Below are 26,602 nucleotides of genomic sequence, written 5' to 3' on the forward strand. Positions count from 1 at the left end.
TTTATCTTACCTAGAAGCCTTCACGTGTCATATATAGCAACATTTTTACAAAGATATATAGAAAAGACATTTTATTAACAGACAAGGCATAGACGAACACAAGAAAACAAGCTGTGCAAGCGGAAGAGACAACGGGTGGAATTATTCTTTGGTACTGAGGCTGAAATCTATTTTACTGAATGAAATGTACTTGAATTCAGCGCAATGTTGGCACTCGCAAACCAGGCAGTAGACGGAGGCTATGTTTGAATAACGCGAGCCGGTGAATTTGTGAGTGGGATAAGCCATGTTTAACTTTAACCCTGTTTAGCTTTAGCCCTGTTAAAGTTTGGCCCAGTTTAACTTTATTAGTCCTGTTTAACTTCAGCCCTGTTTAACTGTCACCCTGTTTATCTTTAGCCCTGTTTATCTTTAGCCCTGTTTAACTGTAGCCCTGTTTAACTTCAGCCCTGTTTAGCTTTCGCGACCCACCACCTATGAGCCCAGGTACAGGAGCCCCAACGCACGGCCGCTTGGAACCGCAAAGAACAGCGTCGCCTAAAAGTCGCCGCTATGAAAAAAAGAGCAACTACTCGTGCTACATTTGACGATGCTCGCCGACCCGTTATTCGTCATCCACTGGTTTTAATCCAGTAAAACTGCTATCGCGTTTAGAACAAATCACACCAACCCAGGCAAGCAATGGTTCCGCCATTCACACCGATAGAGGATTTATGGGCGCGATTGTTTGGCCGTCTACTTTATTGATTCCAGTTTGTTCCGTCCTGTTCACTCCATTGCGCAACATGTATCATTTGTAACGCACGTCTCACGGGCACAACTCGATTTGATATAATTGATGATCATTCCCGCAATTAGCCCTGGATGGCAGTCACTTAATAACGGACAGTGAAAGTCAAAGGCAGTCGCTTTTGTATAACAATCGTGGGTCAATGACCTGACACCCACCTTCCGGTAAACTTCTACAAAAGTGAAGATAATTCAAGTGAGCAATGATGCAGACTCTCTCCACCTCACTTTGAGAAGGTGGGAGGCACGGAAAAAGGAACGTGGAGTGAGAGTTCCATCTCCTTCTCTGCTGTCCTCACCGCCTCCTCTCCCACTCTCCCTACATCCTCTTTACCTCTCGCCGACCCCCCCCCCCCCCACCTCTTTCTCCAACGGTCTCCGCTGGGGCGGCTCAGCTGGCCGTGACGCCGCGTTCGCTCGCGCGTGCCACCAAGCCGTTGACGTACGCGTTTCCGCGCTCCGCCACCTCCTGCTTGAGGCCCGCGAGCGCGCGCCCCACCTCGTCCGCCGCCATCGAGTCCAGCGGCAGGGCCTTCACCTTGTCCAGGAAGTCCCGCACGATTTGCTCGCCCTCCTGTGTGATTACGGGGGCGGGGAGCAGGGGGAACGGCACGGGGGGGGGGGGGTGGGGTTGAGTCTGCGAGCGAGCCAGTGAAGCGATCAAATGGTCGGAGCGGATGATTGAGCGGGCGAGGGGCAATAGGGGCCAGGTGGGCGAGAGGGTGGGGAGCGTGGGCAAGTGAGCGAGAGGTCGAGTGAGAGTGGGTGGGTGGGCGATAGGGCCCAGTGATTGGGGCGAATGGGTGGAGGGGGAGGGGTAATGGGCAATTGGGTCAAATTGGAAAGCCAAGCAAGCGAGTGGAGTGGTCAAACGAGCAAGTGAATTGAGTGAGCAGTCGAATAACGGGGTGAGCAAATGTTCAAAAGGGCGAGCCATGACGAGTGACTGAGCGGTTTGAACAGGTGGGTGGGTGAGCGTTGGCAAAAAGCATCGACCAAGCACGTATAATGAACTTCTTTCGCACCGTACGTAGCCAACCGTGAAAGTCAAAGGCAGTCGATTTTAATCGGTGAACTACTGCACACGGTACCTAGTGAGCAGCGTGTCCAGCACGGCGATGATGAACCCCCCCCCCACGCCCCCCCACGCCCCCCCACGCCCCTTACCTCTCGCTCGGAGCGGAGTTTCTTGATGGCTGGTTCTCCGTCCACGTCCGACGCGACATCCAGGGCCTGGAACTCCTCCAGCTCCAGGGCCTTGCGCCGCGCGCTCTCCACGACGTGCGGCGGGAAGTGAGCCAACTCCGCCACGTGGATCCCAAAACTCTGGTCGCACACGCCTACACCGCAACCGGGGTAAGGGGGGGGGGCAGGGGTCAGAGGTTAAACGATTTATAATTTCGAATGAGAGCCGCTCAAATCATCGTTGGGGTGGGGGGGGGTTGACTCGTGCCATAATCCCTCCGCGGTCAATAAAATAACTACCACTGTGTGGAGAAGTCACCGGTAGTGCCCTATGCAGGGGATACACCCACGTCATCGGAATGTGGAATTTCCACCACTGGCTCAGGGCTGAGCGCCCACTGGCTTGACGCTCAATCGAGCAGGAAATCACTTCCGACTTAAAAGCCAAAGCGACAAATCAACAAACCGCGTCCACCGCCCGCCCCAACCTCCGCTGCCACCCTGCCCCCGCGGCGGCTCACCCTTGCGCACGCGGTAGAGCATGGTGAGGGTCTGGTGCGAGGTGAGTGCCGTCACGTGCAGGTTGGACACGCTGGGCACGTGGCCGGCGAGCGCCGTCAGCTCGTGGAAGTGCGTGGCGAAGAGGCAGAGGGCGCGCAGGCGCGTGGCCACGTGCTCCGAGATGGCCCACGCCAGCCCAAAGCCGTCGTAGGTCGACGTCCCGCGGCCCAGCTCGTCAATGATCACCAGCGAGTTCTCCGTGGCCGACCTGGCGAGCACGACGGAGATCGAGACATATGAACACGTAGATCACCAGTGTTCGAACCGACTGTGCGGAGGGGGGAGCAAGTGCGGTAACCCCTCTCCTAACGCGTCGTGTTCACACGAGTTTTCGCTAGAACACGGTTCTTTCATTCGGGAACACTTTCTACGGCAATGCGGAACGGCCACCGTTTTCAGGTGCTTTCTGAGCGGCCGACGAAGAACTACTTTCTTGAACTGCGCGGTTGAGTGGAATGTTTAAGAGTGTGTGGCAGCGTACCCTCATCTCAGCTCTCTGTCCTGCCATGGGACGACTGCAGGCTGAGTTTATAGTTCGCAAACGTCGTTCAGGAGCAGCAATCCCCCGCATAACGTGGCACTTTTCAGGAACGCTTCTCGCGTGTTAAAACGAGGGAACTGCTGTGCTCTTAAGCGAGTGCGTATTGAGGCCGGAACTGTGCGCGAGGGAGTACGAGGTGACCGAAGGTTTGCAGAGTACATGGGGGATGGGTGGGATGGGTGAGGTGGGTGAGGAGGAAGTGAGTGAGGTGAGTGAGGTGAGTGAGGTGAGTGAGCTGGGTGATGTCGAAGTCGGTTAGTGAGGTGGCGAAGGTGCGACATCTCGGGAGCAGCTGGCACCCCAGGGCTTGGCCGTGGGCTGTTATTGGGCGGGTATGGGCGAGCTATTCTTTGCGGGCACCACCGAGGATGCAGAAGTTGTTTATATTTTGTATCGATCTTCACATGCCTCGAAAAAACCGGACATCACTGTTTGACTGACTGATGCATCAATCGCCTGACTTAACTGCTAAATTGCCTTTTGCTGATCAACTGACAAACCAATTGATTGATCAACCCTCCCACCCCCCACCCCTAAAAGCCCCCCCCCCCCGCCCCCATACCGGAGGATGGCGGACGTCTCGAGCATCTCAGCCATGAAGGTGGAGACTCCACGGAGCTGGCTGTCGCCGGCGCCGACGCGCGCCAGGATGCAGTCGACGACGCTGACGCTCGCCTCGTCGCACGGCACGAAGCAGCCCATCTGCGCCATGAGCACGATCACCCCCGTCTGCCGGATGAACGTCGACTTGCCGCCCATGTTGGGGCCTGGGCGAGTGACGAGCACGTCGCGTGTGCGCGTGTAAGAAAACACACATGCGGGTGGTGAACGTTGGAAGCATTTCCAACAACGACGCAACGACGTGACGGATGCATCGCAGCACATGGGCACGCCACGACAAAACGGCACGACGCCACACGACACGGTGACACCGAATACGATGACAACACCACAACGACACAAAACCGCTAACGGTGCAACGCATCACCGCGGCAACGACAACATCAAATAACGCGACGGGCACAACCGACACGGACGACGGCGCGTGTCGCACCGGTGATGATGTGGAAGGTGGTGCCGGCGCGGTGGAAGGCGACGTCGTTGGGGATGAAGGCGACGTCGTCCTGGGCCTCGAGGCAAGGGTGCCGCGCCCCCTTGAGCACCAGGTCACCGCCGGGCGGCGACAGACGCGGGCGCACGTACGCCACGGGGGCCGAGTGCGACACCAGCGCCAGGCTCGTCAGCACGTCCAGCCGCGCCACCACGTCGCTCAGCAGCTGCATGGGCTCCGTGTAGCCTGGCAAAGCCGGCGGGTGGTAGCGGGGGAGTGGGTAGGGCAGTGGGTGGGATAGCGGGTAGGATAGGTGGGGTAATAAGTGGGATAGTGGAATGAGTGATGGTGGGAGTGGGAATGTGTGATGGTGAGAGAGTTGGGATGAGTGAGATAGTGGGATGAGTGATGGTGGGATAGTGGGTACGACAGGGGGTAGGATTGGTGGGATAATCGAGAGGGAGAAAGCATCAATTTCACAATGATATGAAATGCTGACGATACGTCAAGGCTGATGAAGTGAAAGACAATAAAAACACGACGGTTATGGTAGAAAATCACGGTGATGACAATGGTGGTGGGGGTGGTGGTGACGACGAGGGGCCGAGTTTGAGCAGCGGCGCCACCGCTCACCGGCGGAGATGTTGATGATCTCGACGACGATGGCCTTCTGCGTCTCCTGGTAGTCGTCGCGGCAGCGCACGTACTCCTCGTTCAGCGCGCTCAGCTTGCTGCGGGCAGCGACACAGTGACTCGGTGATGGTGACTGATACAGCGACACGGCCACTCGGTGATGGTGACAGACACAGCGGCACGGCATCAGTGACTCGGTGACACAATGACAGCATCAGTGACGACAACGGTGACTGATGGCGACACAATGACACAGTAAATAGTGACGGTTACACAGCAAGGTTGGCACAGCAAAATCAAGTATTTGTTACATAATCCAGTCAATGGCGACGCCTTCTGGGAGTGCAACATTCCAACACGGGCAAACTCTGGAGCCGTTTCGACATACAGTGTCTCATCAGCAAAGTCGGGCTCGCTTGAAGCCATGCCGGCGAGCTGCGACCAGGTGGTGTTATAACAAACCTTGTGGCCGATGGGAAATGTAAAAAAAAAAATTCAAGTGGATGGACAAATATATAGGAGGGAGGCTGACGTATCGCCCGCTCGTGTTTCGTTCCTCACATTCTCCGCAACGGCGCTCACGATTACAACACAAACGCGCATGCCCTGCCTCGAACCCAGCGACCTCTGCCTCGAACCCAGCGACCTCTGCCTCAAACCCAGCGTCGAACCCAGCGTCGAACGCAGCATCGAACGCAACGTCGAACCCAGCGTCGAACCCAGCGACCTCTGCCTCGAACCCAGCGACCTCTGCCTCGAACCCAGCGACCCCTGCCTCGAACCCAGCGACCCCTGCCTCGAATCCAGCGACCTCTGCCTCGAACCCAGCGACCTCTGCCTCGAACCCAGCGACCTCTGCCTCGAACCCAGCGACCTCTGCCTCGAACCCAGCGACCTCTGCCTCGAACCCAGCGACCTCTGCCTCGAACCCAGCGACCTCTGCCTCGAACCCAGCGACCTCTGCCTCGAACCCAGCAACCTCTGCCTTGAACCCAGCGAGCGAGCAGGCAGGGGAGGGGGGGGCGGCAGCACCTGTTGGTGAAGCGCACTCCGTTCTTCTGCGAGTCGATGGTCGAGTACTTCTTGTTGTTGCGCAGCGCCTTCTCGTCCTTGCTCGTGACGCGGAAGTAGAAGCCGAGCTGCGCGTTCGAGTCCAGCTTCACCGTCTTGCCGGCCTCCAGACCTACGGCGAGAGACGACGACCAAAGAAAAAACACACAAATGGTAAAGATTCTCCCCCCCCGCCCCACTCCCCGGAGAGCCTCGGACAGACATTCGGGAGACAAGTGCTGTGTTAGCAAGCAACCAATCGGACGTCGGCACGGCGCACGAGGCGAGCCTGGTGGTATGGCCAACAGCACCACGCCCGGCCTGCCTTCGTCTCGCCCAATGCTGCCGTTTTACACACCGCACGTAGCCGAGTCGACCTAGGGGAGGCCGAGGACCGGTTCAGATTATTCGTAATGTTGGACTGAGCGGGGATTTGAACCCGGGTCATCAGGTTCGGTGCGAGCTCACCATTACGCCACCCTCTCCCCACCCAAAACGACACGCCACACTCGCGCACGCGCGCAGATGTACACGTGGCGTACATGAGACCACCACGGGCACGAGAATCAATGCTTCGAGACGTGAAGCTGAGAGAGCACAATCGGGATAACGTTTGGGGCAAGAACAAGTATATATTATTGTAAACACATGTTGATATATCACGATCTCACATACGTGCAAGGACAAATCATCAATCAGCCCTTCACCACGAGATTCGATTTAACGCTCTTGTGTACATGCGTGCGTACGCATTTGATCGTGCAAACGTCTACATGCTCTAGATTTGAAGCTTTCGTGATTGCAAGGATTCATACTCTTTGGTTTTTTCGGTAAAGTCACGTAGGTAAAAAATGTAATTAAATAAATGAAAACAACTAAATTAAATCACGACGTTTCGGGCGCAACACAAGCGTCCTTCTTCAGGTGGGGACAACGTAGCGAAAGCACAACCGCTTAAGTGGTTGTGCTTTCGATACGTTAGTTGTTTTCATTTATTTAATTACATTTTTTACCTACGTGACTTTACCGAAAAAACCAAAGAGTATGTCTACATGCTCGCGTGCGTGCGTATATATGCGCGTATGTGTGTACGTGCGTGACGGACCGAGGTCTCGAGCAGTGGAGCTCAGCGCCTTGTCCATGTCTCGCTCCAGCTCGTTCATGCGACTCCGCAGCTCCTCCAGGTTGGGATCGAAGGTCGACTTCACGAGGAACTCATGGTTCTCCACCTGCACAGACAAGAGGATGAGGGGGATGGGGTTGAGCGGAGACCTCGTGCTCGCTCATTGTAAGAGAAAAACTCAAACAAAGCGACGCTGCGAATAAGTTCACCTCTTCCCACCTCGATTTCCCAGGCGATTTAACGGAACTTTTGCGATCCGGGGTCACAGTTTCTATTCAGGATTCGATTGCTCTCTCGTACCGCTTGTTAATTGTCATCCGGATGCCTCTGTACCTCCTTGATTATACCGTGTGTACCGGTCTCATCTGCACTCTTCTGTCCGGGTTTTGTTGGCTAATTTATTTTCTTTCTGTCTCATTTGTACTCGTCTCTACCGTCCCATTTGTCCCACCCGTAGTCGCTCGCTCGTCCCTGCCTCGCCCGTTCCGCGCGTTGCAACCGGATAAACGGGCGTCCACTTTGCGCGCATCGAACAAAAATTACCGATCTTTGAATCGCACGATCCGATCGGACGCAAGCGTTGCCGTGCGCGGGAATGGATTTTAAATCGCCAAGCCGTCGCAAGCGGGCACAAGCACCTGCTCCATGTCCAGCGTCGTCTCGATCATCTCCTGGAACTTGGAGAAGTCGTTCTCCAGCTCCAGCAGCGGCTGCACAAACAGCTCCTCCAGCAGGGCCTGGCGAGGGCCTGTCAGCGCACGCACGCAAAGACCGAAATCCCCCTGCGGCCTTAACAGACTGTTGGGCCCAAGCGCTGTTAGCGAGTAGCACCGATGAAGGTCAGAACGGCACACGAGAGGGTGGGTTCGCCAGAACCACGCCCGGCCGCTTTTGTCTCCCCAGCGGCGATGTTTACACACCGCACCAGGTACTCATTTTAGGCTGAGTCGACCTAGGGGAGGCCCAGGACCATATCAGATAATTATCATCACTGGTGTTGGCTGTGAGCAGGAATCGAATTCGCGTCGCTGGGTTCGTATCCCAGCGTGCTAACCACTGTGCTATGGCTCCACCACAGACCGTTGGGGCAAGTGCTGTCAGCGAGTAGCACCGATTATGGCCGGCACGGCACACGAGGGGGTGATGTGGCCAGCACCACTTACCCCGCACCTATGAAAAGCACGTTTGGCTACGTACGGCGCAAAAAAAGTTCAACACGCACGCACGCACGGACACACGCACGAGCACGCACCCTGGTGGCGCTGCAGGGCACCGACGAGGGTGGGCAGCAGGCCCGCCGCCTGGTACACGCGGTGGCAGTCCTGCAGCGTGGCAGCGCGCCGCTGGAAGCGCTTCGACAGGCGGCCCAGGTCTGGGAAGCGGCGCAGCAGCTCCTCCTGCAGCGCCTGGCGCAGGTCCGGGTCGTCCACCAGCGACTCCACCACGTCCAGCCTGCACGGCACACACGGCAGAGCCGTTCCAGGGGTGGCAGAGCGGCTCCCGACATCGGAGCGCCGAGCCGGCACCGCAGAGATCCGGGGTTCTATTGCGCGATTAAACCGCCTGTCTCAAGCGCAGCGAGTTGATGATCTCTATGCGGTCACCAGCGACTCGCATAGAGACCCATAGACTCGCACATAGACCCATAGACTCGCACAGAGACCCATAGACTCGCACAGAGATCCATAGACTCGCACAGAGACCCATAGACTCGCACAGAGACCCATAGACTCGCACAGACTGAGTTGTGATTAAACCGGGTTCTCAAGTGTAGCATGTTGATGGTCTCGGCTAGGTCACAACCGCAACAAAAACCCACGGGGTTCTGCACTTAATTTTGCCTAAATTCCAACTTTGAACTGCCGCGCCGGGGGATGGAGTCGAACCGGCGACCCCTGGATTGCAAGTCCGGTAGCGTTGACCATTCCACCGCGGCAGCGCCGCTTGCCATGTTGAAGGCGGAGAGAAGGCGAGTCAGACGTCTCCGAGCAGAGTCAGCGGAGGACCGTTGCGCCAAACGTGTCACACACCTCTAGCGACAGCCTTCGCATAAACTGCTCTTGGCTGCCGTACACCGGGGTCTCGACTGATTTGTTTGATCCACGGAGCACGGTGGGGGGGGGGGGGGGGGGCAGAGGTCGCAATCGGGTACCCGATACCCGTACCCTACCCGATACCCGGCTACCCGTACCCGCCCGAATACGGGTACCCGTTTGCGACCCTGGTGCGGCCGGGTACGGGTACGGGTAAGCCGTGAGTCACTGGTGAGTAACCGTTTGTGACTCATTTCCCAACGTCTTGTGTCTCTTCTCACAATTCAAGTTCCTAGAATCAACCCACCCGCGCCTGCAACATGGCTTCATCCCAGAGGTCGCAATCGGGTACCCGTACCCTACCCGATACCCGGCCGGGTACGGGTAGCCGGGTATGGGTACCCGTTTGCGACCCTGGTGCGGCCGGGTACGGGTAAGGAATCAAAACCCGTTTGCGACCTCTGGGGGGGGGGGTCTGACCACAGGGGTTGCGCAGTCCCCTTAGACCAACCACAGGGGTTTGATGAAACAAAGTAGTTGTACTTACGTGCCCGTGCTTAATTTGTGTTTTGATGATTTACCTTTTAAAAAAATCCGACCACGTCTCGCACCCCCCCCCCCTGGGGGCGCGTGCATCTCAGGTTGAGAACCACCGACTTAGAACGTCGACCGCCAACCGTCGTGCGCAAGGCTCTGCCAAATATGCCAGGTGGCGCCATCAGGCCACACAGCTCGCCGACTGGGTAGCAAACGTTCCAGCCGTCCGTCCTTTCATTCAGGCCGATTGCGACACCCGACGATGCACGCAAATCGAATCGCACGTGCGTAGAAGCGACGACGTGTGCTTTGACGCGAGGCGCGTATCCCCGATGACACGCCGGCGTTTCCCTCGGTCCTGACAGCATGTGGGACAGAATGCAAGGGGCGGCACAGACGGAACGCGAGAGACAAGACGACACGCAGCGAGCCGGCCGCAGACGAGACGAGCAAAACCCTACGCGCGCTTTTGAAGCGCCGATTCGTGACCCCCCAAGTTGCATGCCTGCTGACATTAGCAGCAAGAGGCTGCTAATGTCAGAAAAGGCAAAGGTCCCCCCCCGCCCCGTTAAGCCTTAACAAACTGTTGGGGCGACTGTTGTTGGTGAACACCTATGAAGGCCGCCGCGGCATACCACGGTGTGCTGCGCTGAAGCCCAACTATTTTATTTAAGCAGGCAAATGCCGACTGCACTATGAGCTCGTTTTCAGAGGTGACCCGGCCACACATGATGGCTCATCGAGCATCCGAATCATCAAATCGTACGTTGATTCTAAATGCGGAAGGCAAAACTGGAGAAACCCGGAGAGAAATCCACGCGGCCACCTCGGTGGGAGAGCGAGAGAGAAGACGCATGGACACCACGCATCGTCACGCATCGTCAGGGTCCCGCTCCTAACTTACGACCTCCCTGCGTACCAGGCGACGGAGACAACATCTCGGCCACCACGGCGTCCCATAGGGGTGGTGGGGGTGTGGCCGGCACCACGTCCGGCCGCCTTTATCTGCGACGATATTTACACGAAGCACCACGGACCCATTTGAGACCGAGTTGACCGAGGGGAGGCCTCGGACCGATTCAGATAACCGTCACTGGCGGTGGCCGTGATCGGGAATTGAACTCGGGTCGCCAGGTTCATGGTGCGGCGCGCTAACCACTACGCGACAGCAGCACACAGACAGATGCACTGAGCAACACAAACATCGGGTGCTTGTGTAACTATCATACACAAGGACATTCTTGCCAGTCCAACCACAACAAGATGACGTCAACGACGATGACAACAACACCGACGACCCCCAGGGGCATCCGGGGCAGCACTAACATATTGACCCCGCTCCCAGAAGGCCATGTGGTTGATTGGGATGTGTATAAAAAGCAGTGATTTTGAATGCGGAGGCCTCGACGATATGAACGTCTCTTTTGTTACAAAAGACCGGGCGGCTGCAGGGCGCACGATGTTTAAAAAAACAAGATGAAGCGGAGACCGGGTGGGTCAGAGGTCAGAAAGCTATACCGAAACTTGCCGAGAACTTGGGTTCGAATACAGGCTTGCCGCACAGATTTATTGTCGTCCCCCACTCAGTGGACAAGAAAGGGCAACGCTTGCTCCGTGAGAGATTTCCAAACGAGATGACGCCAAAAAGGCGCGATAAAAAAAAACTTGGTAAGAACAGGGGGGAAAAAAGGCATCGTGAAGAAGCAGTAGAGGAGACGGCTTTCAGTTCCTCACTCTGTTAGTCGGGGTGGGGGCGCGAGGGAGAAGTGGCGAGCTTGGGCGAGTAGTCACGACATCCATAGAAGAGGGGGACCACAAGGATCCTTCCCCGACTGTGTCCAAGAAACCTTTCCTTTTGTCCATGTCTGTCCGTCCAACCGTTTTTTTTTGTTTTACAAATAACGGCATTCATGCAAATCCGCTTCTCAAAACCACTGCCGAATCTGAAGCATGCACGCAGGCTTCGCAAAGAGGCTCGGGAAGAAAGCCGTCAGAACCGGTTGCAGCGATTGCCCGAGCTCTGTGATCCTATATTGTTGGGATGTTTGTGTGTCCGTCTGCCCGTGTGTGTTTGTACATCTGAAGACACTGCTCACGTTTCCAGGACAACCTACAAAACCCAAAAAAACAATCACTCACCGCACAGCTTTACCAACACCAGTACAAAATTCACCGCACACGGCTCACAATCACCAATACAAACAAAACTGAGACATGCGCTCGAAGGCACTCGCCCGCGTTCGAACGCGGGGCATCCCGTCGCGTCCGTGCGTTCTGCATTTGTAAACTCAACTCTCCTTACAAAATGGAGGCCGCCTCCATGCACGGGGAACCAGCAGCTTTTTTGCCCCGTGGCGTTTAAATGCAAATCCAACGCTCGCGACCACGCACCAAGCCACGGCCGTGCCACGCGGGAGTCGAAATCGCAGCGGTTCCGGTGGACAGGTGGGTGGTGGGTAAGCGGGTAGCTGTTGTGGTTGGTGTGGCGCGGGGGGGGGGAGGCGAACTCGAGACTCGCTTCGCTGGGTTCTCGCTAAGCCCCACTGGCGTCGCCGTCGCGACCGCCGCGTTGTTTCTTTACTGTCGCTGACCGCGGTAGTGCCCCGGATTATCATCGTCCGTGAAGGGACACTCTTAAACTAAACTTAAACATTTTTTTATTTAACCAGGTAAGGCCAACCGAGCTATATAGCTCAACGAAGGGGGCTCATCATGTCGACATTTATAGCAGCCAAATACTCTAAACGCACGGAGGACCTGAAGAAAGATCTACGCGGCCAAGGGGAGAGAGACAATTTTCGCTACTGCTTACTACAGTCACGCCCCCCACTATAATCGTCCGTGATTAGATGGAATCCGACACACGTGGATTAGTTCTACTATTTCCTAGTTCTTTTTTTATCAGGTAAGGCACGCTGAGCTACACAGCTCTTTTTCAGAAGCGACCTGGCCACAAATGGTAGCTCAACGGAAGTGGCTCGTCACGTGGACATTTTTAGCAGCCAAATACTCTAAACGCGTGTTTCTAAACGTGGAGGGAAAAACCGGGAGACTCATTCGCTGCCTGCCAAAATGCACCTGTTTGACAAAATACAACAAAACGTGTAAATTTGTATCCTGTCTGCAAGCAGTTGCAAACGGTGTTTTTTCAACGACGGATAATAAGTTCGTTTCTAACCCTGTCGATCTTTACAATTCAAGCAAAGCTGATGAGACGTTGCATTTCGAAACCGGTTCAGGGTTTTGCAAGTCTTGAAGCAACGCTGCTGAATTTGCGCACTCCCAGAAGGCCGTGAGCGCAGCTGATGGGTTGTGTAAGAAATGTACTTTAGTTTTTTTTTCACGTGGAGAGACGAATTATACGTGAAGGAGGTACACGCCGCCTGCTTATTTACTGCGTTACAATTTTAAAAATGGAAAAAAAGTGAAAAAGACAAAAAAAGTTAACTGGAAACGCGGTTACGAGATGTCGTGATAGTTTCGTGTGAACGCACCGGGGATGAGAACCGAACCCATCCTTGTCCCCGTGAGTGGCGTGCAGCCCCCGGGCTGTTTTGGGGGGGCAGGTGGTGTCGGTGGGGGGCAGCACGGTTGTTTTCGAGTTCTTTTACTTGGTTAACCGATCAGACCGGTCCGCCTGGTTTTTATACGGCTCACCGCGCACGCCACCCACACAACACAACAACTGTCACAACTACACCCACGCGGCACCCACCACCACCCAACAACCTTCACAACCACGCAGCACCCACCACCACCACAACCACGCAGCACCCACCACCACCACAACCACACCCACTCGGAACCCACCACCACCACAGCACAACAACCACCACAACCACGTGGAACCAACCACCACAAACACACCCACGCGGAACCCACCACCACCACAGCACAACAACCACCACAACCACGTGGAACCAACCACCACAACCACACCCACGTGGAACCCACCACCACCACCACAGCACAACAACCACCACAACCACACCCACGCGGAACCCACTACCACCACCACAGCACAACAACCACCACAACCATACCCACGCGGAACCCATCACTACCACAAGCACAACAACCACCACAACTGCACCCATGCTGAATAATTGACGCGGCGGTGTTTTTAAGCGTTCGCAGCGAGCGCCCCTGGGTTGCCACCGCGGGGCGTTGATCGTCACGGCTGGCGACGGTCGAGTGACGTTTGGCGGGGGGGGGGGCCCTCAGAGACGGAGATCACAGAGCAGGGCGGCAACAAAATACGGCGGGGACACTCGTGAACTAAAACTAAACTTAAAACTATCTTCTATTTTACCGGGTAAAGGCCCCACTGAGCTATGTAGCTCTTTTTCAGAAGCGATCTGGCTACCACAAATGATAGCTCAGCGAAGTGGCTTACCGCGTGGAAATTTATCGCAGACAAATACTCTTAAAACGCATGACGGTGTTTCTAAATGTGGAGGGAGAAAGCCGGAGGACCCGGACAAAAATCCACGCGACCACGGGCAGAGACACACGGAAACACCAAATATACAGCAGCAGGCGTCAGGGCCGGGATCAAACCCACGACCTCCTGTGTACCAGGCGTGGTAGTCAACATCTCTCCACTCCGCACGCACGGCCAGGGCGCGACGGTCACGCACGCCTGTGGCCCGGCGCTTTAGAGGCGAGGGTTGGCGGATCGAGTGAAGATTTCAAAACTTCCAGCCGAGACTGACAGGTGGTATGGGGGAACGCAGTACAGCAAGCGGGTTTCATGAACCCCACTAATGCAGAAGTTTCAGTGTTATCATTTCCCCTGGAATGCGTGGGTGGGGGGGATTTTCTCCGAGTCCTCTGGTTTCCTTCCACATGAAGCGAAACGATCGATATTTTTCAACGGAATCACCCAAACATTCCGGCGTAGCAGAGAACTAAAACTGATGGGGTGTCGCATTGAAGACAATTCCTATAAAGTCTTAATTACATGGCCATTATAACGTCGTAGGTAATAATACTTCGTGCCAAAATCCCTTGGCACAGACATCATTACCAACATCATCATCATGATCCTGACGATCATCATAGTAATAAAATAAACACGTGCCGTGCATTACAACGCTGTGCAGCAGCAACACCAGCAGCAACTATCGGACTGACGGATGCGGGACACTGTATCAAACACTGTCAGCCTCTGGGCTGGGCAGGGCAACAACAGAGAAGGGAGGGAGGGAGGAGAGAGGCGGAGGCGAGGGGGGAGGAAGGTGAGGGAGGGAGGCGAGAGAGAGGTGAGAGGCAAGAGGGAGGGGAGGGAGACGGGGGAGGGACACTGAGACCCCTAGGCAAGGATGAGTGGGGGGGGGGTAGATTTGACGACAGTGTTCCTGTAGTCTGGTGTCAAACCGTGGATGTTATTCTATAAAAAAAATATGTGCCACTTTTCCTGAAATTAGAATTACCTCCAACGTCACACCCCGTAAGCAATGCTGCTTTTCTGCTTACGACCAAATCGCCTGGGAATGCGCCCGGCCTCATCAGACCTCAGAAGCCCAGCCCAGTGCGATCCTGGATAGCGCTTGGATCGTCAGTGTCCGCACCACAACAAGGCCGTTGCGAGGGGCTGTCGTGTGCAAGTGCGGGGGAAAAAATATAGAAAACCCACTGGTGCACTGTGATGGAGCGCTGCCGCATCTGCGCTCCCCCCCCCCCCCCCGCGTTCACCGACCCAGCACTCGCCAGCGCGGTGAAGTACGGTCAAATAACACCCACGATCCCGCATGGCGTGGGGACGCCCTCATCGAGCAGCGGATGACCAAGAGCTGGGCATGTACCCGTATGGTGATTTGGATACCTTGGCGGTGGGGTTGTGGGGTTGTCTTATATCTGCAGAATTTCACCTCCCCGGCCCAAATAGCCGCTCGAGATCAGGAATCGGAACCGAGGTTAAACGTGGAATGAGGACGGTCGTGAGAGGTGTGGGAAGGATGGAGGAAGAGGGGGGGGATTGTCAGGGGGGAGGAGGAGGAGGATTGGCGGGGGGGGGGGATAGGGGGGTGTGGTGAGGACAGGGAGGATTGGAGGGGCGTCATTGTGATACTTGTGGGAGGGGGGGGGGCACTTGGGGTGAAGTCACGTGACTCTCCCGCCATTGAGCGCGGCGTCAAGTGCTGGACAAGTTGTATCACGCGTGTACGCACGCCTGTGCCGGCAAACCAGCAAAAAACGTGCGCGCAAGCGTACGTGGATGCAAATACGTGTGCGCGTGCATGCAAAACCACACAAATACAAAGATCCCCTGTATAGCCCTTAAAATGCTGTTCGGGCAAGTGCTGTTTGCCAGCGCCTATGAAGGCCGATGCAGCACGCGAGGGGGTGGGTGGCCAGTGCCTTTGTCTTCCCAGTGCCGATCATTTTACACACCATTTCAGGCTGAGTCGACCTAGACGAGGCCCAGAACCGGTTCAGATAATCGTCACTGGTGTTGGCCGTGAGAGGGACTCAAACTCGGGCCGCTGGGTACACAGCGCAGCGAACTAACCGCTACATTCCTCCCCTGTGTATTAATTATTATTATTATTATGATTTAGCGTTTGTTTACCCAGGGAAGCATCACCAAGACTGTTTTGTAGGAGGGTCCTGGCAAGTTCTCGCAGTACGTGGCGACGATTGCCACCGAGTTACGCCAATCGAGTTACTTTTCAAATCTGGAACCCTGACGCCGGCGCACAACGGCCGACTCTCGTGAACGACGTCATGGGATCTTTACCGTCCACCGTGAAGCGGACAGCACGTATCGTTTTGGTTAATACGCGACCGCACGAATAAACTGGGGCAGCCGCTGAATTCCGAACCGTGGACCTCTTCTGCAACGAACGGGGGAACACGCCACCGGTCGGGCCACCGCGTCACCGCCCGGGCCACCGCGTCACCGCCCCACCCACCCTCCCCACCCCCCACGTGCCACACCTCTCCTCGATGCGGTTCTGGTCCAGCAGCGGCTGCTTGATCCACTGCGCCAGCAGTCGCTGTCCCTGCGCCGTGCGGCACCGGTTGAGGAGCCCGAACAGCGACTGCGTGCGGCCCCCCTCGTCCGACGAGCCCTGCCGAGGGGTCGCACGAGGTCACGGTGGACGGAGGAGCGGGGGCGGCAGGGGGCGACTCGTGACCTCGCTCACATCTGTATTCGCTCGCGCACTCACCCACCCGCTCACTTCCATCCAACTCGTTCTCTCACTCGGCTCTCCCCTATCACCAAAAGGTCCACCCTCCGTGTAACCACGATGATCGCCCCAAGAGCTTGCTCTCATCAAGTCGCGCTCGCTCACTCAGCCAGCCAGCCAGTCGCTTGCTCACCCTCATCTGCATTCACTCGCCCGCTCACTCTCAACTATTGGCCCCACGGTGGTGAGATGTTAACTGCCTCGCCTAGTATACCGGAGGTCGTGGGCTCGAACCCAACCCTGACACCTGTATATTTGGAGTTTGTATGTTCTCTCCCCATGGTCATGTGGATTTTTCTCCGGGTCCTCACACATTTAGAATATTTGGCTGCTCTAAATTTCCAGGTGATTAGCCACTTCGTTGAGCCATCATGTGTGGGCCAGGTCGCGTCTGAAAAAAGACCTACATAGCTAAGTGGGCCTTACCTGGTAAAATAATAGTTTCGTTTTAGTTTCGGTCATTCACTTTCTCACTCGCCCCTCCCCTCCGTCGCTCGCTCACACTCCCTCTCGCCGAGTAACTCTCTCTTGCTTCCCTATTTATCATCTCACTCACTCTCTCCTCTCTCATTCGCCACCCCCCCCCCACCGCCACTCTCTCTCCCGCTCTCATGCTCTGCCTCTACCGCACCCGCTCTCTCCGCACTCAACTTCCTGTCTCCATCTCGCTTGCGCTCTCGCCCTCTGACCTGGAAGAGGTTGAGGGCGCGCACGGCGGCGCTATCCAGGCGCACGTACTGGCCCAGGTCGAAGGTGCTCAGCTCAAACTGGCCGAAGCCCGACTCGTCGGACGTCAGCTCCAGGTACTTGACGAGGGCGGCGAGCGACGACATTGCTACCTGGGTCACGGCGAGGAGTTGGATGTGGGGGGTGGGCAGGGGAGGGGGGGCGGAGGATGAGGGTGGTGCGGACGAGGATGGAGAGGATGCAAAGGATGATGATGATACAGAATGATATGGATGAGGAGGGCGATGAGGAGAATGAGGATAAGGATATGAATGACAAGGGGTTGGGGACGATCAGTCGTCGAGTGGCTCAATGGCCGTGTTCGATACACGAGCCGGCACCACGGAGCCCGTGGGTTTGAACCCGCCTGTCGTTTTTTTAATCAATCTTTTGGGAAACCCTTTTGATCAATGTGGCCATATTTATCTATGGCAAGTCCTAAAACGGACTTGAACAAAGTAGCTGCGGGTCTCGCTCGACGACAAGACACACGGAGCGAACGCGGTCGCGCTTTCTACCTGCGTCGGGAAGCGTTTTAACAACTCCAGGTCGCTCGCCACGCGGAGAGAACCGACCGACAAACTCTCAGCGCCCACGACGCCGCCAGCTACTCGTGTACTTGCGATTTTCCCGCACCTCCGATTAGCATGGTTGACTAGGTACGGTGCGAAAGAAGTTCAACGTTTAGACACACACCCATGCACACACGTACTTGCTTCTCCATCTCGGACAGCGCGGCGCTGTTGGCCTGCTCGCCCTTGCGCGTCTTGAGCAGGCGATTGAGGTCCTGGACGATGTCCTTGGAGGAAAACTCCACCTTCTTCCTGTCGGTGATGAGCAGCCCGCTCCGCTGCACCACCTGTCAGCGATCGGACGAAGCTCGCGTTAGCCGCGGCCTACTTATCGAGTCGCTTCGGCACCCGCGATAAAGCGTACGGCGATTCGATTTTATCGCAATCGTCAACATCATTGTCAACACCGTCGTCGTCCTCAGCCATGATCAGTCCACTGCTGGATGAAGGCTTCCCCAAGGTGCCGCCACCTCTCACACGGCACATTCTTGACCACCGGCCATCGCCCCTACGAGCAACGCATCTGCCCAAGCCCACCGACTACTCCTGTTTCTAGCAGTCAAACAAAAGCTTGTGTTTTGTTCCATTTGTCGCATTTATTTTCATTTTCATTTTCCAATGTCCATGTTTCCGATCGATGTCAAATTTACTGGTTGCAAACGTTCTTCTTCAGGCCAATTGAAGTGGAGCATGCTTGTAATTACACTGAGAGACAAATAGAGGAGCACATGGATGAGAGGAGGATAGTAAATGATTATCCCCACCTGACACCATGACACCCCCGTCCCAACCACGCTCCACCAGGTACCACCCCCATCTACCCACCTCCCTCCACTCCCGCACACACACCACTCCACCACCACACTCCGCCACGTACCACCCCAATCGCACACCCTCCAATACACTCCACCACGTGCCACCCCCATCCACCCAACACGCACCACTCCACCACGACGTGCCTCCCCCGCCTACCCCCGCCCCCCTCACCCACACACCACTCCACCAGCACACTCTGCCACGTACCACCCCAACCGCACACCCTCCAATACACTCCACCACGTGCCACCCCCATCCACCCAACACGCACCACTCCACCACCACGTGCCTTCCCCGCCTCCCCCCGCCCCCCTCACCCACACACACCACTCCACCACCACACTCCACCACGTGCCACCCCCATCCACCCAACACGCACCACTCCACCACCACGTGCCTTCCCCGCCTCCCCCTTCCCCCCACCCCCCTCACCCACACACACCACTCCACCACCACACTCCGTCACGTACCACCCCAACCGCACACCCTCCAATACACTCCACCACGTGCCACCCCCATCCACCCAACACGCACCACTCCACCACCACGTGCCTCTCCCGCCTCCCCCCGCCCCCCTCACCCACACACACCTGCCGCAGCTTCCCGGCGTCGGCCTGTGCCTCCCCGGCGGGCAGCACGCACTCCTTGGGCCCCAGCTGCACGAGCAGCGCCTCCAGGTTGGAGAACTGGTCATTATCGGGGAACTCGCACACGCACAGCCGGCGCAGCGTGGTGTCGGCGAAGCCGACGCCCACCACGCGCTGGGCGTCGGCGCCGCCACTGCCGCCGGCCGCGGCGGCGGCGGCCGTCCCGCCGGCGCCGACGCCGCAAGCCAAGCCCAGCTTGACGGCCACGACGCCGGCGGAGGACGACATGTCCACGTTACCGAAGAGGATGTCCTCGAACTGCGCCAAGTTTCCCGGGGACGCCTGCGATGGGGCAACGAGGAGGTGGAGGAAGAAGAGGGGCACGGTCACTGTTGTTATTGGGGGCGCCGACGTGGCCCAGCAGCGGGGCGTTATCAGAATCAGAATATTTATATATACTGGAGAAATGCGATGAGCCAAAAAGCTCTTTTTACAGATGTCCAGTACAACAGCTGGAGCGGCTGCGCAGTGTTTAACACTACCCAATGAGTAGGATTTCCAGCCACGGATAACATCTGTGGCGAGTGATATCCGAGACCTCTCCTAGGCCCCGACTACCCCCCAATTTAACAACCTGCAATGACCAGCGTGGCGAAGTATGGTCAAAACAACCTCCACGATCGACACGCAGTGGGGGAGGCCTTCATCCGGCAGTGGATTGACACAGAGGGACGTACGGTACCTGGACACGCTTGTCAGACGAGGGGGTTAAACTTGACCAGGGGTAGGCAACCTGCGGCTCCGGAGGCACTTAAATGACTGCTGCTTTGGGGTGTTATTTATTACAGACCACCGTCTCGTAGTCACGTGGCATTGGCGGCTTTTGAAATAGATGATTTTACCGAATTTGAAAAAAAATGCCTCCTCGTGTTATTTTGGTTGCCGACCCCTGAACTTGATGAACGGCATCGATGCCCGCCCGCCGGCCAGCCTGCCCGCCCTCACCTTGTAGGCGAGCTGCCAGTCGTTGTCGCGCGAGGCCTTGCCGGCGCGGTTGCGGTACACCTCGACGCGGTACTGCCGCACCAGCAGCAGGTCCCGCACCACCGACTCGAAGTTCATCTTGCTGAGCACCACCGACTCGAGCTTGCGCGAGCCTGCCGAGCGGCAACGCCGACAACGCTTTATCAAACGCTTCGCCGTCTTTCAAACAAAATTTGCAATAATCTAAAAGCTCAGGCTTATTTCGTTTCATTTAGGTGAGGACTCAAAGAGACCGGCCGAGTGTGGTTTGCAAGCGTGACGCTTGGGGGTTGAGCACACAACCCAAAGGCCCAAAATGCCAAGCAGCCAGTAACAAGCAGCACTCTTGAAGGTGTAATTCATGAGTTGATAGCTTTCTTGAATTGGTCAAGGTTGGGTAAAGAGAGACTATGAATGGAAATTCCAAGCAGTGTCCGGTGTGAAGCAGAAGGCGCATGAATGAGATGAAATAGGCATACTCTTAGGTTTTTTCGGTAAAGTCACGTAGGTATAAATAAATAATACAAATTAATAATAAAAATACATAATCGAAATAATAATAGAAACAAAATAATTATTTCTATTATGTATTTTAATATATTTTTTACTTATTTTCACCTACGTGACTTTACCGAAAAAACCTAAGAGTATGAATCCTTGCAGTCACGAAAACGTCAAATCCAGAATGAAATAGGCAACCTGGTAGATAGTCCTCAACATGTGGTTGAAACCCCAGGCCGCCCTGGCAATTCCTGCAGGTAAATTCTAAAATAAAACTAAATTACTCTTTGTTTTTTTCGGTAAAGTCACGTAGGTAAAACAATTAATAAAATAAAATAAATGAAAACTAAATTAAATCACGACGTTTCGGAGGCAACACAAGCCTCCCTCATCAGGTGTAAAAACATTTTTTTTTATATTTACCAGGTAAAGGACCCCTGAGCTATATAGCTCTTTTTCATAAGCGACCTGGCCACGAATGATAGCTCAATTAACTGGCTTATCACGCGGAAATGTATAGCAGCCGAAAACTCTAAACGCGTGTTGTCGATTCTAAATGTGGAGGGAAAAACCGGAGGACTGCAGAGAAATCCACGAGGAGAGAGACACGCAAACTCCTAAATGTATTATACATGCATCATCAGGGTCGGGATCAAACCCAAGCCCTCCTCCATACCAGGCGAGGTAGTTAACATCTCGCCAGTCTGGCTGTGTCGGGTGGTGGAGGGTTACGACGCATTTATACTTACGCAATCGAACCCAAAAACCTTTATTAATGGACCCAGAGTGTGTATCACAGTGGACGTTAAAATATCCGCGCGAGGTTATTCGAAACCCAACAAAGCAGGCCGTGTGTGTGTGAGTAGCGACGTTCTGGCTCAAATGTACCACCGTTTTGGGAAATCACCCGTGAGCAGAGGTCGCAACCGGGTACCCGATACCCGTACCCTACCCGATACCCGGCTACCCGTACCCGGCCGGGTACGGGTACCCGTTTGCGACCCTGGTGCGGCCGGGTACGGGTAGACCGTGAGTCACTGGTGAGTCACCGTTTGTCACTCATTTCCCAACGTCTTGTCTCTTCTCACAATTCAAGTTCCTAGAATCAACCCACCCGCGCCTGCAACATGGCTTCATCCCAGAGGTCGCAATCAGGTACCCGATACCCGTACCCTACCCGTACCCGGTCGGGTAGGGTACGGGTACGGCCGGGTACGGGTACCCGTTTGCGACCCTGGTGCGGCCTGGTACGGGTAAGGAATCAAAACCCGTTTGCGACCTCTGCCCGTGAGTGACTTCATTGGGGAAAACCAAAAACCACGTGGGGCAACTCGTGCCCAGTTCACGTTGTGCCGCACAGTGACAGCTGACATTGGGGAGATCCCCGTGGTGAAAACAAATAAAAGTATACACCGATAGACGTTTTGTGACGTTAAGGGGCACGATATATCATCATCACGACCTAACTTAATAAAGGAGGAGCTGAATGAAAACCGACGAACGAATAACGAAATGTATTCATGAGTTTGTGAATGACTGAATGAATGGACCGACCACAGGAAGGTGCGAACCAATGGATGATGTGAAACGACTGGGTAAGTGGGACTCGGTGAATGATTTAATTACTTCATGAATAATTGCGTGGACGAATGGCTGCACGGTCGGCCGGAAAAATGCACGAACGGAATGAATGCACGAACGACTGAATGAACGACTGAATGACTGAACGAACGACTGAATGAATGCACGAACGACAATTAATTAATGCACGAACTTAATGAATGCACGAACGACTTAACGAATGCAAACTACTGAATGAATGCACGAACGACTGAATGAATGCACGAACGACTGAATGCACGAACTTAATGAATGAATGCACGAACGACTGAACGAATGCCAACGACTGAATGAATGCACGAACTGAATGAATGCACGAACAACTGAATGAATGCACGAACGACTGAATGAATGCGTGAATGGCCGAATGAAAACATTCACGACGGGATAACCAAATGAACGACTCGCGTGGACGAGTGGGGGTGGGGCAGCAAAATTACTGCGCGAATGAGTGAATGAATGAGTGAATGAATGAGTGAATGCACGACTCGAGGTGTGTGTAGTGGTTAGCGCTACGCTGCGAACCCGGCGACCCGGGTTCGATTCCCGCTCACGGCCAACCCCGATGATGATTATCTAAACCAATCATGGGCCTCCCCTAGGTCGACTCAACCTCAAATAAGTACCTGGTGCGGTGTCTAAACATCGCCACCGGGGAGACAAAGGCGGCCGGGCGTGTTTGCTAGCCACCCACCCCCCTCGTGTACCGTACCGGCCTTCATAGGTGCTGCTCGCTACCAGCACTTGCGCCCCACCATTCAAAGGCTACACGGGGGATCTTTGTCTTTTGTTTGTTGTTGTTGTTGTGTGTCACGACGCACCGGTGCCCAGCATCTTGACGACCGCCGTGGTCTTGAAGACGTCGCGCGAGACGAGGATGGCGTCGCGACCGTGGACGGTGTAGAAGTCGACGCGGTCGAAGAGGCGGACCGTGGCCTCGGCCTTCTCGCTCATGGAGGCGAAGAAGCTCACGAAGCCGTTCTCTTGCGCGGGCTCCAGGCTCAGCTGCTCCTTCGCTTGCACCGCAGACATCTCTTGTTGTTGTTGTTAGTTGTTGTTGTTGTTGATGATGTTGTTGTCTGTTTGTTATGTTATGTACGGTGCTGTATAGCTGGGCTTCTTTCGCGCCGTACGTGGGCAACCGTGCTAATCGGAGGTTCGGGTCGATATTGTTGGTTGTTGTTGATATTGTTGGTTGTTGTTGATATTGTTGGTGGTTGTTGTTGATACTGTTGGTTGTTGATATTATTGGTTGTTGATATTGTTGGTTGTTGTTGGTGCTAATATTGTTTCCGCTGCTACTGTTGCTTATGCTGCCGATGTTGTTTTCTTCTGGATGTGGGCTGTTGTCACTTGTCCAACGATGCCGTTACTCGCAACGCTGCTGTTGCCAAGTCTTTACTGCTGATGATGATGTTGTTGCTGCTTGCTTTGTGCTCCTGCGTGCAGCTATCGCTGCTGCTGCTGCTGTTTCTAATGAATGCTTCCGGTGCTAAGGATTATAACTGTGCTTTTCTATTGTTGTTGTTGTTGCCGATGGTATTGCTTCTTATAAAAGTGCTGCGGATGATGTTGATGATGAAGAAGTTGCTGCCGCCGCTGCTGCGTTTTCCCGCCACGGGAAAGAGCCACGCTTTGCAACACGTGTTGTGTTATGCTAATGAGGTAGTGCGGATGTGACGTAGCGGTCGTCTTATGGTAATACGTAATGCATTTATTATGTTAATGAGCGATTTCTCGAATGTAATTGGCTGAATACTATGCTAATGTTTGATCTCGGGACGACATGACTATATTATATCTCTGTTGAGATAATTTCGCACCGTGCTAATCGCAGTTCATTTAGTAAAAAAAAAAATTATGTGTTTAATGTATTTATAATATACAGCGCTTTGAGATCCTTGAGGAAAAGCCGCTATACTGATGTAATTATTATAACAAACTTAACACGCAACAAAAACAAAATTAGTTTTCTATTTAGATTTAAAAGATCATCGCTCCATTGCCGCCTCACTAATTGTAATCGGAGCTCAAGACGCGTTCTGTGTTGTTAAAAAGCGCGGGAAAGAGGCGACGCCATTTGGTGACGTCATTGGGTCAGAGATCACGTGTCCCCGACGATACGAACGCGGCGGGACTCCTCTACTTACGAACACTCTACTTAGGAACTCTCCGAGATACGAACAACCCCAGGTCCCGCACGTCCAGTTCGCCTGTTCGGAGCGAGAGTCGTGAGTTCAACCGCCTGCGCAGTAGACGGCGGCATCTACATCTACAGAACGTGAAGAACCAGTGGCATCTACAGAACGTGAAGAACCAGTGGCATCTACAGAACGTGAAGAACCAGTGGCATCTACAGAACGTGAAGAACCAGTGGCATCTACATCTGCCGAACGTGAAGAACCAGTGACATCTACAGAACGTGAAGAACCAGTGGCATCTACATCTGCGGAACGTGGAGAACCAGTGGCATCTACATCTGCTGAACGTGAAGAACCAGTGGCATCCACATCTACAGAACGTGAGGAACCAGCGGCATCTACATCTACAGAACGTGAAGAACCAGTGGCATCTACATCTACAGAACGTGAAGAACCAGTGGCATCTACATCTACAGAACGTGAATAACCAGTGGCATCTACATCTACAGTACGTGAAGAACCAGTGGCATCTACAGAAGGTGAAGAACCAGTGGCATCTACATCTGTGGAACGTGAAGAAGCAGTGGCATCTACATCTGCAACACATGAAGAACTAGTGGCATCTACAGAACGTGAAGAATCATTGGCATTTACCTCTGCAGAACATGAAGAACCAGTGGCATCTACAGAACGTGAAGAACCAGTGGCACCTACATCTACAGAACGTGAAGAACCAGTGGCATCTACATCTACAGAACATGAAGAACCAGCGGTATCTACATCTGCGGAATGTGAAGAACCAGTGGCATCTACATCTGCAGAACGTGAAGAACCAGTGACATCTGCGGAATGTGAAGAACCGGTAGCATCTACAGAACGTGAAGAATCATTGGCATTTACCTCTGTAGAACATTAAGAACCAGCGGCATCTACATCTGTGGAACGGGAAGAACCAGTGGCATCTACATCTGCGGAATGTGAAGAACCAGTGGCATCTACATCTACAGTACGTGAAGAACCAGTGGCATCTACGTCTGCGGAACGTGAAGAACCAGTGGCATCTACATCTACAGGACGTGAAGAACCAGTGGCATCTACAGAACGTGAAGAATCAGTGGCATCTATATCTGCGGAACGTGAAGAACCAGTGGCATCTACATCTACAATACGTGAAGAACTAGTGGCATCTGCAGAACGTGAAGAATCATTGGCATTTACCTCTGCCGAACACGAAGAATCAGTGGCATCTACGTCTGCGGAACGTGAAGAAGCAGTGGCATCTACAGAACTTGAAGAAGCAGTGGCATCTACATTTACGGGAGATTATACAACTTTTAAAGCCATTCCCCGTGTTCAGTCTGCATGGCCGTACAACATGTTTGTAATCAACAGGAGTTAATTTGGATTTACTCCCCACCCAGCCCCACCCTCCCCACCCAGCCCCTCCCCACCCTCCCCACCCAGCCCCTCCCCACCCTCCCCTCCCAGCCCCTCCCAACCCCTCCCCATCCTGCCCTCTCCACCCAGCCCCACCCCTCCCATTTTTGGATGCACGACGGACGGACGGAAACAATAATCCCCTGTGGGCTGGTGGAACCAGGAGGTTCCTACCAGTATTATGCATGTGCATTATGCGAGCCCTTTGAACTTTGATTAAATTGTGTTTATTAAAATAGCCCTACCAACGGTAATCCCTATTGAAGTACGCTGCCCTTTGTAGGCATGCATTTAAATAATGTATTATTTGATTATTTGCTTCCACGCAGCACTAAGGCGGTAGCTATTCGAACGGTTAAAATAAAGTGCTGGAGACATTTCTCGGTCCGCTCTTGGACGAAGGCGCCCCTTCCCCCTACCTCACCGCCCACTGTCTGTGGTGGGGCAGTCGTTTAACCATACTTCACCACGCTGGTTCAT

General features: G+C 54.5%; 1 protein-coding gene across 2 annotated transcripts; it reads right to left on the minus strand.

Moving 5' to 3' along the window:
• Positions 1-125: 125 nt before the first annotated feature.
• Positions 126-24,171, minus strand: MSH2 (mutS homolog 2). 2 transcript variants are annotated; one of them, XM_078871852.1, is made up of 16 exons: positions 23,366-24,171; positions 20,406-20,557; positions 19,404-19,742; positions 18,138-18,284; positions 17,389-17,538; positions 16,446-16,579; positions 8,186-8,385; positions 7,572-7,681; positions 6,916-7,039; positions 5,793-5,943; positions 4,761-4,858; positions 4,131-4,373; positions 3,639-3,843; positions 2,496-2,743; positions 1,957-2,129; positions 126-1,363 (listed from the first exon to the last, which is right to left on the minus strand). In XM_078871852.1, the coding sequence occupies exons 1-16, from the start codon at positions 23,574-23,576 to the stop codon at positions 1,181-1,183; spliced, it is 2,868 nt and encodes a 955-aa protein (XP_078727978.1). In that variant the 5' UTR covers positions 23,577-24,171; the 3' UTR covers positions 126-1,180. The 2 variants fall into 2 exon arrangements, with proteins under 2 accessions (XP_078727978.1, XP_078727979.1); XM_078871853.1 differs by lacking the exon at positions 17,389-17,538.
• Between the last annotated feature and the right edge of the window lie 2,431 nt (positions 24,172-26,602).

This window comes from Lampetra fluviatilis, chromosome 33 (genome assembly GCF_964198595.1).
Source record: "Lampetra fluviatilis chromosome 33, kcLamFluv1.1, whole genome shotgun sequence".
Lineage (NCBI taxonomy): Eukaryota > Metazoa > Chordata > Hyperoartia > Petromyzontiformes > Petromyzontidae > Lampetra > Lampetra fluviatilis.

Coding starts and splice junctions, on each gene's coding strand:
- MSH2 (XM_078871852.1), bottom strand. CDS start 23,576: ATGTCTGCGGTGCAAGCGAAGGAGCAGCTGAGCCTGGAGCCCGCGCAA. Junction 2,130..2,495: donor GCTCTACCGCGTGCGCAAGG/GTGAGCCGCCGC, acceptor GTTGCGGTGTAG/GCGTGTGCGACCAGAGTTTT. Junction 1,364..1,956: donor AACTCCGCTCCGAGCGAGAG/GTAAGGGGCGTG, acceptor GTAATCACACAG/GAGGGCGAGCAAATCGTGCG.